The sequence below is a fragment of the Mobula birostris genome, chromosome 21, assembly GCF_030028105.1.
Source record: "Mobula birostris isolate sMobBir1 chromosome 21, sMobBir1.hap1, whole genome shotgun sequence".
In the NCBI taxonomy this organism is placed as follows: Eukaryota; Metazoa; Chordata; class Chondrichthyes; order Myliobatiformes; family Myliobatidae; genus Mobula; species Mobula birostris.
This window is the reverse complement of record NC_092390.1, coordinates 52,098,221-52,114,050: the sequence shown is the minus strand read 5'-3', so window position 1 is coordinate 52,114,050 and position 15,830 is coordinate 52,098,221. Positions and strand designations below refer to the sequence as shown.

The following is a 15,830-nucleotide window of genomic DNA, read 5'->3' as shown; positions in this document are numbered from 1 at the left end:
CAGAGATATTAGTAAAATTAGTCAGCTCCATCATGGCTATCAGCCATTGTAGTATCCAAGCCATCTTCAAGGAGTGGTGCCTTAGGAAGGCAGCATCCGTCATTGAGGATCCTCACCACCCAGGACATGCCTTCTTCACACTGTTACTGTCGGGAAGGAGGTACTGAAGCCAAACACTCAGCAATTCAGAAACAGCTTCTTCCCTCTGCCGTCCGAATTTCTAAATGGACATTGAACCCATGAACACTACCTCACTACATTTTTATTTGTTATTTTGCACTACTTAACTTACTATATATACATACACATTAAATGTAACTTTGATTTGTCATGTATTTTATTGTACTGCTGCCATTATTAACAAATTTCCTGACATATGTCAGTGCTAATAAATCAGATTCTGATTTTAAACCTGATTCTGGTCTTACAGTAACATTGCAATTCTACAAGACGTTGGTGAGGTTGCACGAGTATTGTGCATAGTTTTGTTTACCTTGATATAGGATGAAAGTCATTAAGCTGGATGGAGAGCTAGGAAATTTAGTAAAATGCTGTCAGGTCTCAAAGGCCTGAGTTATGGGGAGAGGTGGGCAAAGATTTTATTCCTTGGAGTGATGGATACAAAGGGGTGACCTCAGAGGTCTACAAAATCACAAGGGGCATGATTTCACCAAAAATGCACACAAACTTTGTCCCAGAGAAATGAATCAAACACTAGAGGACATAGGGATCCTATTGTCCATTTTCAGTCCACAGAAGAATGTTCCACTAACAGCAGTAGCACAAATGCAGAGATGGGCTCTGTTGCTTGGAGGATACAATCATCAGATTGAAATCATGAGGACAATTAATCATGGAAATGCTGTCGGATTTTCCAGTTTACCTTTGGAAAAGAAAATACCTGAAAAATTTACAAAACAAGACACTCCTCCTTGATATACTGACATATTCTCCCTGGTTCAAATCGAAAGTCTCCACTACTACGACAGAGATGATCCAAAGGGAAAGCAGAAAAACACCCACACTGTCTCAGGGTCTATATGGTTACCCAAAACAGCTGGAACGTGCAGCAGAAATCCTAGATCCCATTTATAACAGTGCCAGGATGAACTTGTCTTTGAAGACGGTTGCCTTATGTGGTGACTGACAGTCTTTGTACCATTAAAGCTGAGAGCTTAAGTGTTGGAGCAGTTACATGCCAGTCATCCAGGTATGATCAAAATGAAAATGTTGGCTCGAAGCTTTGTTTGGTGGCCTGGGATAGATCAGCAGATCAACTAGCTTCCCATGGACTGTTCGGGATGCCAACAAGTCCAGAAGAAAGTCGTCCAGAGCTGTCAGAACCACTTCCTACAGTCACAGAATCAATTCCTACAAACACCATAGAGGAGAGGAAGCTCCTCAGAACCAGAGATTGTTTCACAGTCACAAGTCTCCCCTGCCAAGCAGAGTGACCCACACCCCTCCTGTCAGGAAAGATGTTATCCCACAAGAGTAAAAAATCCTCCACAGCAATTAAATCTTTAGGCATGAAGGGAACAATTTAAGATTTACTATGCAGTGCATGTAGTAGTTGTATTATATAGTATATTCTGTGCGTATGTGCGCGCGCATGCATATAAGCAAACATACACACAAACACTGTTTATGTGTGTATATATGTAACCTTCTCATTGTAGCTCCTAACAAATTGGGCTCGTTAGCTACGTATCTCTGACTAACAGCCACGTGACTTAGTATTGTATGGGTAATGGTGAGAAGGCCATTTTCAATGTCAACACATATCTAGGGTCGGTATAATTCGGGTTCAACACAAAGAGGAAAGTTCAAATGTTCTGTTAAGGCAACGAAAAGTATGGTTAACACTGTACAAATACCACCCTAGCTAAAACTTATTTTTCACCAGGAAATAATGGAAATTACACCAGCATAAACTTAAAGTACTGTACATTTACAAATATTTCAACTTTAACAACCAGTTAACAGTAAAAGGGCCCATTATGGTTAAACCAGTCTATGATATGCACATAAACATTGGAGCTCCTTGCTGTGTAGTCGTGTGCTTCGCTTTAATTACTCACGGCGCAGAATCCACGTTCTGTGTGAAAGGCACCAGCCACGATTCGAACTTTCATCAAAGTCCGTTATGAACTGACTGGTTAAAGTATTAGCACTTCCTCTGTGGATCTATTTGTTTGCATTAGGAATTTCTTACAATGGTGTCTGTACCTCAGGCATGATTCTGCGAGTATCTTCCATTGTGCTTCTCTCCGCACCTCACTTCTCCCCTGACTCTGGCAAAAAACCTCCTAAAAACCCAAGTTCTCCTAGAAATTGGATGCTGCCAATGTCTCTCAAATGTTCCATGGCATCCCATTGGATAGAACATTTTCAAACCAAACCCGATTGGCTAATACAACATTCCTAAGCTAATCAAACGACATATTATCATAACAGAAACGAAATACTAAACCGTAAAATGATTAACAGAACACACTATGTTTTACAAAACATCTGCAGAAAATAAAATAACCAATAGTATAACTGTAATAATACAATATAACATGTTCTTAATCTAGGTACTATATTGTAATATATGCTCATAAATACAATGTATACAAGTTGAGATGCAGTCTATATTGAGATGGAATTTATAGGGCAGGGGAGAGTGTTGTGCGTTTAATATTTCAGTAATATTTGAGTAATGTTTGATTAAGTTTTCTTGTTAGTTTAAATATTCATTGTGTTATACAGCATGCAAAGTACATGAATGGCATATGTCATCACGCCACCATGTCACATGTGCTCACCTTGCTAGAAATAAAAATGAAACTAAAACATATTATCTCTGGGTTCTCATCTTTTTCTTTCAATTATCCTTATATTTTGGTGTTAAAAACATAACAGCAGGCAACTGGGTTGAGCTCAGGTGAACATTTTGGTCAGTATGAAAGAACTGGGTTGAAGGGCCTGTTTCTGTGCTCATAACTATGACTGTAAACTGCACCCATTTTGAATTATAGTTTAATAACTTACTTATGGCAATATTTTGGTTTATACAGTCGGCCCTCCATATCCGCGGATTCAACCAACCGTGGATCAGGAAAACCCAGAAGTTCTCTCTCCAGCACTTGTTTGAGCATTGTCTGCCTTGTGTCTCGTTCATTCGCTACTTGTGTTGTGAGTGAGATGAAGGAGTTTAAGGCTAGTAAGGGATGGCTGGCTAGCTATGTAAAGTGCTACAGCCTCAAGAACTTAAAGATCACAGGAGAATCGGCATCAGCTGATGCCAAGGTAGCATCAGCGTTCCCAGAAGAGCTACGATGGTTGCGTCTGTACTGAACATATACAGACTTTTTTTTCTTGTCATTATTCCCGAAACAATACAGTATAACAACTATATACATAGCACTGGGGTGTCTAAGGAGGGGTAGCACCTCTGGTAGGGGAGCTGCTGTGCCCTTTTCAGGACTGCTCGCCCACCTTTGGTCCCCACCTGATGCTCAGTTCTCATCTGTGGCTCCAAGTAGCTGTAACACGTGCAGTGGCCACACCCCTGGTAAACCGTCTCGGCAGACAGGCCAAACCAGGTGAGGGTAGCCGACGGGTCTTCGATCCTCAGTGAGGTAGGGGATCTGTCTATCCCAGCGTGTGAAGTCTGGCCCTGGCAGACTGAGCGGAGGAGACCGATTAATGGTCCAACGGTCAAGAAGGCAGGCCCAGCAGGCATTGTGGAGCGCTAAGAGCGCGGCAAGACACGTAGATGTCCTGGTCATCCACTTCAGCAGGAGAGGTCTCCAGCCGTAACGGTTGTCCGTGCCACTGGATCAAGGTCTCTTCTGCCGAGAGAGTGGGATCGCCCCTGTGCAACGGCTGTTCCACTTAAAACTCCATTATGTACAGGTTTCTGTTGTGCGATTCATCTACCCGGAAAGAGACCTTAAGGTTGTCCACGCAAGCACTACAAGGACACAGTGAAGGAAACCCTACGCTACTGTGACATCCAGCCAAGGGAACTAGAAGCTGCGGCTGCTGGCAGAACCCGCTGGCAAGCCCTGTGCTATGAAGCCTACACCAGTTTTGAAGACAGGCGCTACCAAAAACTGATGGAAAAACGTGAGCGGCGTCACAGAACAGCAGCCACAATTACCACAACAATGGACTTCCAGTGCCCCCATTGTGCTAGACTCTGCGCTTCCAGACCGGGACTGCAGAGCCACCTCCATGCCCACAGATGAACTACACAACAGCGTGTCTTCTTCGAATCCGACGGACTACCAATATATATAGTACTTACATTGTATTAGGTATTGTAAGTAATCTAGAGATGATTTAAAGTATATGGGAGGATGTGCGTAGGTTATATACAAATACTACGCCATTTTATATACGGGACTTGAGCATCTGCGGAATTTGGTATCCGTGGGGGTCACGGAACCAAACCCCCCGTGGATATGGAGGGCCGATTATATACTGCGTGTATTATATGCTTTGTGGATGTACTATGGTCTGGAAGAATGTTGCTTCATTTGGTTGTATATGTACAGTCAGAGAGCAATAGACTTGAACTTAATCTTCAAGTGAAGTTCTGAGACCTGCAAGAAAGCCTAAGATCTCTCTGGTTTGGTTTATTGCCCTCCTAAGGGCCAGGATTATTGCAAGACTGCTTTGCAAAAGAGTCTATAGCTCCTGGCTATTTAAAGTCAGTTTGTTTCCCAAGGACCTTCCACCAGAGACACAAGAAAATGTACCTATTTATGCGGGTTAAAAGATCCTGGACCTCTACCTTGCCTCAGTGGACAAGGTTTGAAGTGATGCCAGAACTCACCTGCTGAAAGCAGGCACCTAGTTAAAAACCAGGACTCAGTTTTGTAGCATTGTCTTCAATATGCTTACAGAATATCCAAACTCAGCAAATAAATGTGCAATAGCAAGACAAAAGACAAAAATAAAAGTTCTTGGATCAAACCATTCTTACCAAAGCTGAACGTTAAAACGAAACACAGGTGATTTACTGAATGGAACATTAATTGTTGATAATGAACCCACACTTTTGTAAGGCATGTAAAATTGTGTTATTTCATCTGGAATCTAGCTGATTCTTTGTCAGTAATCTAGTATTATATCATAAGATAGAATATACTTTAACAAAGACTTCTTGCAAATGCTGGGGCTGTTGAATATGGAGACAATTATTCACTCCTTACAGGCATTATGACAGATCTCCATTGCATGAAGACCATTCTGCATTGACCAAACAACTGTAACTTTGCCTGTGTAAGAAAACTTTTCAGTAATTGTACAGTCTTACTGTGTACACTGTTATGGGAATAATGAATTTAACTGGCATATAAAAATCTTAGGTTCTTCTTAAAAAAAATTCAAGGCAGTACTTAAACATTTGTCAATGTTTAACTATTTCTACTGCTTGAGGAATATAGGCAAAAGACAAATAGCAAGGAACAGTGCGGGAGTTAAGTTCCTATAACCTTCAGTATTATTTGAACCATACGTTAGAAGTAAAACTGATGCACTGACATGCTCCAAAGGCTTTGAGATCAAACCATTATAATGCCAGTTACATAATGTATTGTAACATAGAGACATTCATTCAGTGGTAATTTTAACCTGCCCAGTGGGAAATTGATACGATGGGGTCAGTTGCCCGTTTTACATCCCTTATGATTTTGCTCCTCATTTACATCAACCCATTAATTTTCTTGTTCCCTCTGCACATTTAATTTATTCATTTGGTACTGCTCAATTAATTTGTTGATCAGTTGGTATTTCTGCTGCTCTATGAACTTCTTAATTGTTGTAAAATTAATGGGGTACTGCTCTATTAGTTCACCAGTGCTCACTGTTTTATTCATTGTTTTGGAATGCCTACCACTACTTAATGTACTCACTAGTTCTCATTGAACTGAAGACTTAATGATTTGTTGCTATGACTGCTGAAAATATAAATTTATTAATTCACTATTATTAGGCCCAGCTATCCAGCTTTGGTAGCTGGACATCAACATAAACTCCACTCTCTTTACTGTTGGCATTGGGATGGAATCGAAGAATGTTGTAATTCTTAATGTTTTGTATGATGGAGACTTTGAGGCCAGAAGGTTAATTCAGAACCATATGGAACAGCGAGGTTGCGAGTAAGCTAAACCACAATCCACAGCCTCCGTAGACTAAGATAGTACAAGACAAAGATACATCAGCACACCAACAACACAAAATCCTCTCCAGGTTACATATCATTCTATTTTAGATTATCAACATGAAAGATACTGCAGATGCTGGAAACCTTGACCAAAACGATGGAGGAACACAGCAAGTCAGGCAGCATCTATGGATGGGAAATAACAGTCGACGTTTTGGGTCGAGATCCTTCATCAGGAATGAAAAGAAAGGGAGAAAAAAACCAGGATAAGATGGAAGGAGCAAGAGGAGAAGGAGTACAAGCTGGCAGGTGATAGGTAAAACAACATTAGGGGAAAGTGGTGGTGGTGGGGGGGGAGGATGCGAGTAGCTGGTAAGAAGAGAGGTAAAAGAGAGTCAATAGGTCACACCATCGCAGACTTCAAAGCTAAGTGCAGTGGTGCTTTTTACGCGTGGTTCGATGTCGCCAACACTGAGCCTCCGAAGTGACCTGTACCTTGGTCATCTCTGGTCATCTCTGAGGCTGAGATATGCAGGTGCTTCCAACAAGTGGACAGTCACAATTTTGCTGGACCGGATGACACCCCAGGGTGGGTACTCAGGATGAGCACGGCACAAGTGGCAGATGTGTTGACAGACATTTTAAATCTCTCCCTCTTCCAATGTAGAGTGCCCCCTGCATCAAAATATCCACCATTGTTCCTGTGCCTAAAAAGACTAAGGTAACATGTCCAAACAACTGGCATCCTGTTGCACTCTTCTCAATAATAAGCAAATGCTTTGAGAGGCTGGTCAAGGACTACATCTGCAGCTTGCTACCACCCATATTGGACCCCATACAATTCGCCTACTGACACAACTGATTGACAAATGACTCAATAGCCACAGCTCTACACACCGTCCTTACACATCTGGAGAAGGATGCTTTTATGAGAATGCTGTTCTTGGACTACAGTTCAACATTCAACATCATAATTCCCCCCAGGCTTGACAAGAAGCTCAGAGACCTTGGCCTTCACCCTGCGTTGCACAGCTGGATCCTGGGCTTCTGTCAAATTGCCAGCAGGTGGTAAGAGTGTGCTCCCTCACCTCTGTCCCTCTGACCCTCAACACAGGAGCCCCTCAGGGCTGTGTCCTAAGCGCCCTCCTTTACCCTCTGTATAACTATGACTGTGCTGACACCCAAAACTCCAATCTGCTATTTAAATTTGCTGACAATACTACATTGATTGGCCTTACCTCAAATAATAATGAGGCAGCCTGCAGAGAAGAAGTCATCACCCTGACACAGCGGTCTCAAGAAAACAACCTCTCTCTCAATGTTGCAAAAAAGAGCTGGTTGTAGACTACAGGAGGAATGGAGACAGGCTAACTCCTATTGACATCAATGGATCTGGGGTTGAGAGGGTGAACTTCTTTAGGTTCCTTGGCATACACATCACCGAGGATCTCACGTGGTCTGTGTGTACCGGCTGTGTGGTGAAAAAAGCACAACAGAGCCTCTTTCACCTCAGACGGTTGAAGAAGTTCGGCATGAGTCCCCGGATCCTAAGGACTTTCTACAGGGGCACAATTGAGAGCATCCCGACTGGCTACATCACTGCCCGGTATGGGAACTGTACTTCCCTTAATCACAGGGCTCTGCAGAGAGTGGTGCGGACAGCCCAGCACATCTATAGATGTGAACTTCCTACTATTCAGGACATTTACAGAGACAGGTGCGTAAAATGGGCCCGAAGGATCATTGGGGACCCGAGTCACCCCAACCACAAACTGTTCTAGCTGCTACCATCTGGGAAATGGTACCATTGCATTAAAGCCTGGATCAACAGGCTCCAGGACAGCTTCTTCCACCAGGCCATCAGACTGATTAATTTACGCTGATACAATTGTATTTCTGTGCTATATTGACTGTCCTGTTGTACATACTATTTATTACAAATTGCTATAAAATGCACATTGCACATTTAGACGGAGATGTAACGTAAAGATTTTTACTCATGTATGTGAGGGACGTAAGAAATAAAGTCAATTCAATAGCTTTGTAAAAGATGTCAATAAATAATCTGAATCTAGAGATGAAGACAGAATTCCAGAAAGGGGAGAGAGATGCCAGGGATATTCCAAATAAATTTGAAGGCAGGGTGGAAAATGGAGGCAAAGCTGATGAAATTGACAAGCTCATCCTGGGTGCGTTTACCATAGAACGTTGGGAATTGTTACCAAGGTAGCTTTGGAACATGGACTATTCCATATTGCTGATGAATAGGCCGGCTTAGCTGGGGCCCACAAAGGTGTCCACAGCTATACCTTAGGTTTGGAGCAAATGATAGGAGCCAAAATAGAAACTGTTGTAGGTGAGAACCAGTTCCATCAAAGAGAAGAATGTGGAAGTGGAAGGGAACTACTTAGGTCAATTGTCTAGAAATATACTTATTGTTTTAATAAAGCAATAATCCTTTATTGTTATGAAGTAATCCTAGAATTCCCTAATTGCCGTATTTAAACAGCTCCACCATACAGACTGTATCAGTTCTTAAAAGTCGGCTTTTCGCTTGCCCTCAAGAACCAGAGATGGGTACAGGTACATATTCCTTTATCTGAAATTGTGAAACCCAAAAAGCTCTGAAAATCAAAATCTTTTTTTGTCGACAGCTGACGTCATTCAGGTGTGACGTGGCAGCACTAGCAGAGGCCACCAGATGTCAGTTGTGGCTCAGCGCTCGTACTGGTTACACGTGCATTTGCCGTTCGCTGATATTTTGTGTTCACTGTTGACTTTGTGTTTAATTTCACTGTGAAAATGTCAAAAAGAGCTGCAGATACCCCTATGGGTAACAATGAGAAAAAGAGAAGGAATCTTCTCTATCAATAATGCAGAAAGTGGAGTTATTGCAGAAGCTTGATCGTGGTGTGTCTGTGCGGCGTTTTACTGAAGAAAATAGTGTCAGAACTACCACTGTATATGATTTAAATAAACAGAAAGACAAGTTACTGAAGTTTTACAGTGACAGTGATGTTCTACATTCATTCAAATAAGTCATTTAGCATGTGTTTGATTCGGTTCATTTGAAGCCGTAGATTTTTATGTTTTATTGAATGTTTTTGTTTGAAACAAAATTTCTTCTTGTCATTATTTCCTAAATAATAGAGTATAACAATTATTTACATAGCATTTATATTATATTAGGTATTTTAAGTAATCTAGAGATGATTTAAAGTATATGGGAGTATGTGTGTAGGCTTGGTGTGCCGCTGGGTCTTAAAGTCCACCACACTGCCACTGGTTAAATAAGGGACTTGAGCATACGTGTTTTTTTAGTATCGGGGGCGGGGGCGGGGGGATCTGAAATCCGAAAAATTCTGAATTCCGAAATGCAACTGGCCCCAAGGATTTCGGATAAGGGATTGTGGACCTGTAATAGCTGTCAGCCTTACTATCAATGCCCATTATTTGAGAATGAATTCTCTAAAAACTATAATGATGAAGATTCAGTTCTATGTCTGGATGGCACATCTTCTCATCTGTTGCCTAACTATCTGCTACCATTCTCAAATAAATGCAAAATTGCAAAGGAAATTAATAGCCATTTGTACCTATAAATGCTGTCTTTGACATTGACCATTGGTCTGTCTAAGCAGTGGCACCTGCAGGTTGTTGTGGCATTTTAAGAAATACTAAGATATGCCTGTTTGATATGGCACATTTTTGTCTTCTGTTAACCACATATAATCAGTTGGCTTGAAGGAAATAAAAAAAATGCAGAATGCCATGAGTACTATAGATTATCTACAACCACAATCACTGGTGTCCATTACCTATAGTTTGCAAAATATAAGGACAAATGAAAATAAATTAATTCAGCTGCAGGATGTCTATGACTAATTCAATTTTTCGAATTATAGGCACTTCAAAATAAGTCAATAAAATATTGGAATAGAGTGAACCACAACAATAAGAAACATGAGAAAATCAGCAGACGCTGGAAATCCAGAGCAACACATACAAATTGCCAGAAGAACTCAGCAGGTCAGGCAGCATTATGGAAATGAGTAGAATGTCAACTATCTATTCATTTCCATAGATGCTGCCAGAGCCCTTCAGTTCCTCCAGCATTTTGTGTGGCACAATAAGAATCCTGGTATTCTCTGTTGTCCCAAACATAGAAGAAAGATGTGAAGAAAAGCTATGCTCACAAAGGAATACCTGGATTCTTCATTGGAATAGATTAAAAGTTGATTACACAAAAGCTTTCAAAATTGTGAATAGTTTTGAGGAAGTAGATAAAAGCCAGATAACAGTTAGAAAGGAGACATGGAATCAATAAGATTCAAAGAACATTTCAACATGTTTCTATAAAACAAAACCAAGGAGCAGGAGTAACTCAGCAAGTCAGGCAGCATTTGTGGAGGGAAATGGACAGTTGATGTTTCAGATTGAGATCTTTCACCTGGATTGAAAAAGCAGAGGTATATAACCAGCAGAAATGGGTGAAAAGGATGCAGAAAGAGCAAGCAAATGTTATATGAATCAAGGTAAGGAGTGGTGATAGTAAAATCCTAAAACTGAGAGTGGAATTCATGCCCAAGATTGGAAGTGATAAGTGGAGGCAGCAAAGGGCTGCAGATGATGGAAGTAGACAGTCGATAAAGTTGGAACATGGAAGTGGGTGGGCAAATAGGAACAATGAGGAAAGGGACCTCATGTGAGGAATGTCTGAGTAATGGGCAGATGGAATAGGCAATGAAGGGGAAAGAAACAAGGTACTGAGGACTGGGAAATGGGTTGGCCATGTGTACCATAGGAGGAACTTGATAGATCAGGAGGAGATGGAAAAAAGGGGAACAGGATACTTGAAACTAGATAATTCAATATTTATGCAAGCATAAACAAGAGAAAATCTGCAGATGCTTTGCTGGAAATCCAAAGTATAACACTCTGGGAAAAGTTTCACTGCTAACATAATGGTCTTTCTGTAGAAGAGGTGTTTGGGTAATGTTTAGAGATAACGGGTGCTTTGGAATGTGAGCCGTCCAATGAAGGGAGAGCATTTTTGTGTTGTGTGCCTGACACCAGTATGAGTTGGGTCTTTTGTTCGGCAGGAGATGGAGAGAAGACACTGGAGAGAACCGGTTGTAGGATTCGACTGGGTGGGGGACTGTGATTCGATGGAACAAGGTGCCAGAGTCTACTGAGGATCGGTGAATATGTATGAGTTTTGGAAGAGTTGCGCTCTAATTTGTGCACATTTGACTGTTTAGTTTTCATTGGCCCTTTTAGTTTTTTTCTTTCTTTACTAACCCTTTAGTTAAGTTAGGATTCATAAATATAATTCCTTTAATTGCATGCAGTGTGCTGTCTGTTATTTCTTGGCACTAAGCTGTAACAGGGTAGCAAATTACATAGCATCCACACAAACCGGGCTTTGGGGTGGGAGAGCTGTCTCAATCTCACGGGTTTGATGGAACCAGAGTACATACTCCCTACTTACGCAGCCAAGGAAACCAAGTGGTTTCACAAAATGCTGGAGGCCAGCAGGCCAGGCTGCAACTATGGAAAAAAGTACAGCCAACATTTCGGGCTTAGACCTTTCAGCAGGACTGGAGAGAAAAAAAATAAAAGAGTAGATTTAAAAGATGGGTGAGGGAGAAAGAGAAACACAAGGTGATAAATGAAACCAGGAAGGGGAGGGGATGAAGTAAAGAGCTGGTAAGTTGATTGGTCGAACAGATACAGGGCTGGGGAAGGGGGAATCCAATAGGAGAAGACAGAGGGCCATGGAAGAAAGAAAAGGGAGAGGAGCACCAGAGGGAGGCGATGGGCAGGCAAGGAGATAAGGTGAGAGGGAAAAGGGGTGGGGAATCGTGAAGGGTGGGGCATTACCATAAGTTTGAGAAATCGATGTTCATGCCATCAGGTTGAAGGCTACCTGGACAAAATACAAGGTGTTGTTCCTCCAACCTGCGTGTGGCCTCATCACGACAGTTGAGGAGGCCACGGATCGACATATCAGAATAAGAATGGGAAGTGGAATTAAAATGGGTGGCCACTGGGAGATCCCACTTCTTCTGGCGGATGGAGTGCAGGTGCTCGGCCAAGCCCTTTCCCGATCTATGTCGGGTCTCCTCGATACACTGATATACAGGAGGCCACACCGGGAGCAATGGACATAGTATATGCCCCAACAGACTCACAGGTGAAGTGTCGCCTCAGCTGGAAAGACTGTTTGGGGCTCTGAATGGTAGTGAGGGAAGAGGTGTAGGGGCAGGTGTAGCTTTTTTCCACTTGCAAGGATAAGTGCCAGGAAGAAGATCAGTGGGGAAGAGTGAATGGACAAGGGAGTCGCTTAGGGAGTGACCCTGCGGAAAGCAGAAAGTGGGGTGGGGGGAAGAAGGCAAGACGTGCTTGTTGGTGGGATCCCATTGGAGAAGGCGGAAGTTCAGGAAAACTATGTGCTGGACGTGGAAGCTGGTGGGGTAGTAGGTGAGGACAAGAGGAACCCTATGCTTGGTAGGGTGGTGGGAGGATGGGGTAAAAGCAGACATGCGTGAAATGTTAGAGATATGGTTGAGGACAGCATTGATGTAGACAAAGCAGCTAAACAATTGTGATCATAAGGCCAAGACATGCAGGGTGGAAGTCATGATTAAGGTAGAAACTTTAGTCATCAAACTAAGAATACTCATTATAATATTTAACTTTGGGCGCCAACTTCATAGTGGAAGCCCAAATTAAACATTATAAGTAAATGTCCTATACCTCGTTAAAAACAGGAAAATGACACAGCACACAACCAAGCAATCAAAAATGTTTTAAGGCAACCATGAGATCTTCTCCAGTCTGGCATGGTGCATATGTTTTTAGATTGGTTAATCACCAATGCATTATTAAATCTTTGCAGCTTCATATCGCTCTTACCCTCATTATCTCTAGAGTAATTCTATCATTTCATGCCTTGTGATTTATCACATATGACAGGTAATTATTTGATGTGTTATTTTCTGTTGAGCTTTGTTCCAGTTTGCTCTGCTTTCTACTTGTTCTCTATCAGCTCTCCAGTAAACTGTCAACTTGGTAAGTGGCTCAGAATTTCCCAGTGAAAATTTAACTCTGGGTCAGGAAACAGCTATAACATTATTGGTACTTCATACGTGATGTGACCTGGGTGTTGACGGGGAGTTCAGTAATCTCACAGCCTGGGGGAAGAAGCTGTTTCCCATCTTAACAGTCACTGTCCTAATGCTCTAATGTTAGGGTACCTCCGGCCTGACAGTAAGGGGTCAAAGAGATTGTAGGACAGATGGGACGAATCTTTGAAAATGCTAATGGCTCTGTGTTCTCATCCTCCAGATAAATATCTCGGATGGGCAGAAGAAAGTCTCCAATGATCCTCCAAGCAGTCCCCACAATCCTTTGTAAGGTCTTATGGAGAGATAACTTGCAATTCCTGTACTTGACTAAAGAGGTGTTGAGAGATTAATTGAGAGCATGCGAAATGTGCACTCCCACAAACTTAGTGATCCTAATTCTGCCCTTGGAGGTGCCATTTATGTGCAGTCAGCCTGCACTTTCTTAAAGTCCACAATCAGCTCTTTAGTCTTGTTCATGTTGAGACTCAAGTTGTTATGCTGTCACCATTCTACAAGCTGCTCAACCTCCTCTCTGTAAGCCAGCTCATTGTCGTTGCTGATCAGGCCAACCGCTGTTGTGTGATCAGCAAACTTGATGTTTCGGTTTGAGATGGATTGAGCAGTACAGTCATGCGTCAGCAGTGGGTTGAGCACACGGCCCTGGGGATGTGCGCCAGTGATCAGTGTGATGGAGCTAGAGAAGTTGCTGCCATTACAGACTGACTGATAAGATCATCTGACCCGTAAAACTTTGGACAACAAGATACACAATTTTGAAAGGCATTCATGGAGTCAAACAGCATGGAAACAGGTCCTTTGGCCCAATTGGTCCATACTGACAAGACTTCAATCTCAGCTAGTCCTATTTGCACACATTTGGCTCATATCACTCAAAACCTTTCCTATCGCTGTACCTGCCCAAGTACCCTTTAAGAAATTACTAGTTTACATATAATTTGTACATTCATACAAATTGAGCTGTCCATCCTGACAATTCATCAATTTTACCTTTGAAATTCAATTCAAATTCATGTTAACAACTAAGAATTAGTGCTGCTTCACCAGACTTACATCAGCATTATAGGACCCCTGGATTTTCATTCTTTGCAACACCTTTTTGCTCACTGTAAAGAGAATCTAAGGCTACAGGGAAAAAAGAAAAGTTGGGAGACTAACTAGATGACACTTTACACATCAAGTCTGGAGCCTGGTCCATCATTCAGATTTAACACCTAAAGTATGTGTTCTCACCTAATCACTATTTTCCAGGATTCCCACAGCATATTCAAATATGAAATCCAATATCTATGTCAATCAGGAAAACAATGGCAAATAGCTAACTTGGGAACTTCCATATTTCTGAACAAAGGTGCATATATACCAAAGCTGCTGACAGCGATTAGGAGAATTGTCCTGTTGCTGGTTAAGAATGTAATTTCCTAGTTAACAATCATCACAACATAACACAAACTGAAACAAACCACAGTCCTCGGAGCCTGCACTGCGATTCAACAAAATTATGGCTCAAGTCCATGTTCCCACCCATTACAACACCCCAAATACTGATTAACGAATCGACAAAACCCACAATAAGTCCCGCATTCGTTGTGTTAAGTTAGTATTTTAAGCGCGGTACGCTATGTTACAGGACAGGAAATGGATGAATGAAGTTGCTTAGCTATTGAGCTATGGAAAGTTTTTGTTGCCATTGTACTGAGTGGCCTATATTGATTGCACTGGCTGCTACATTCATTATATCGCACGGAAACAAGACGCACGTGAAATATAACGTTGCGTAATTCGAAAGATCGTTTTATCCGTAACATGACAGCTGTTTTCAAAACATACAGGTAATTTTATTCCAAGCCCAATGTAACAGCGATTGGTCCAAGTAAATAAATCTTAAACTGTCCAATTTACAACAGTTGCGACGGGAAGTTACACGTCCATCCCTATTGGTCAGTTCAAGCAGATTTATCATTACATTAAACCCAGGTTTTTACTATATTCGTAAACACTATTTATAATCTTTGCACTCCCATATCTTTTGATCAATTTAAACCCAGTAGATCAACAACAACCGAAAAAATACTGTGCATTTTAACGTTTTAGGGCCAAGAAAATATCAGCAGGAGCAACAACGAACCGGCAGCCGCGTCATTCGGAACTCGCCGTTGCAAACCATAAACTAATGGGCGGCTCTCGCTCAGCATTAAAACTTACAAGCAGCGCCTCGTCTCACACAGTCCCTGTACACCGAGGTATCCTCGCCTCCGACTGACAACCCCCTCTCAGAGGCCGCGCTGCCAGGCCGCCGTGTTGCCCCGGACAACCGCTACCCCCGCCACCTGTCCCCTTCCATCCGCCCGCCTGCCACGTGCGCTGCGCGTAAACACGGAGCCACGTGCTCGCTCGCTCTTGCTCTCTCTCTCTCTCTCTCGCCGACAGCTGGCCGGCGGGACTGTGGGCTCGCCGTCGCTGCGCCGCCGTACGGTAGTGAAATAGTGCTTTTATTGCATCTGTTGTCATTTGCACTCCGT

At 42.3% G+C, this 15,830-nt stretch overlaps 1 protein-coding gene and 1 long non-coding RNA gene across 4 annotated transcripts in view; one reads left to right on the top strand and one right to left on the bottom strand.

Annotated features, from left to right (window-relative positions):
- Positions 1 to 15,830, bottom strand: part of LOC140185972 (uncharacterized) — a 176,200-nt gene that overhangs the window by 160,283 nt on the left and 87 nt on the right. For 2 of the 3 annotated variants that reach the window (XM_072239783.1, XM_072239786.1), the window contains exon 1: positions 15,437 to 15,509. The exons of the other annotated variant lie outside the window; for it this stretch is intronic. In XM_072239783.1, the coding sequence (XP_072095884.1) occupies positions 15,437 to 15,503 (67 nt within the window). In that variant the 5' untranslated portion in view covers positions 15,504 to 15,509. Of the gene's footprint in view, positions 1 to 15,436; positions 15,510 to 15,830 lie in introns of those variants that run through there. 3 annotated transcript variants of the gene reach the window in all.
- LOC140185973 (uncharacterized) overlaps positions 15,738 to 15,830 on the top strand; it is a 121,915-nt gene continuing 121,822 nt past the window's right edge. Inside the window, exon 1 of the long non-coding RNA XR_011882758.1 lies at positions 15,738 to 15,783. This is a non-coding gene — a long non-coding RNA (uncharacterized lncRNA). The remainder of the gene's footprint in view (positions 15,784 to 15,830) is intronic.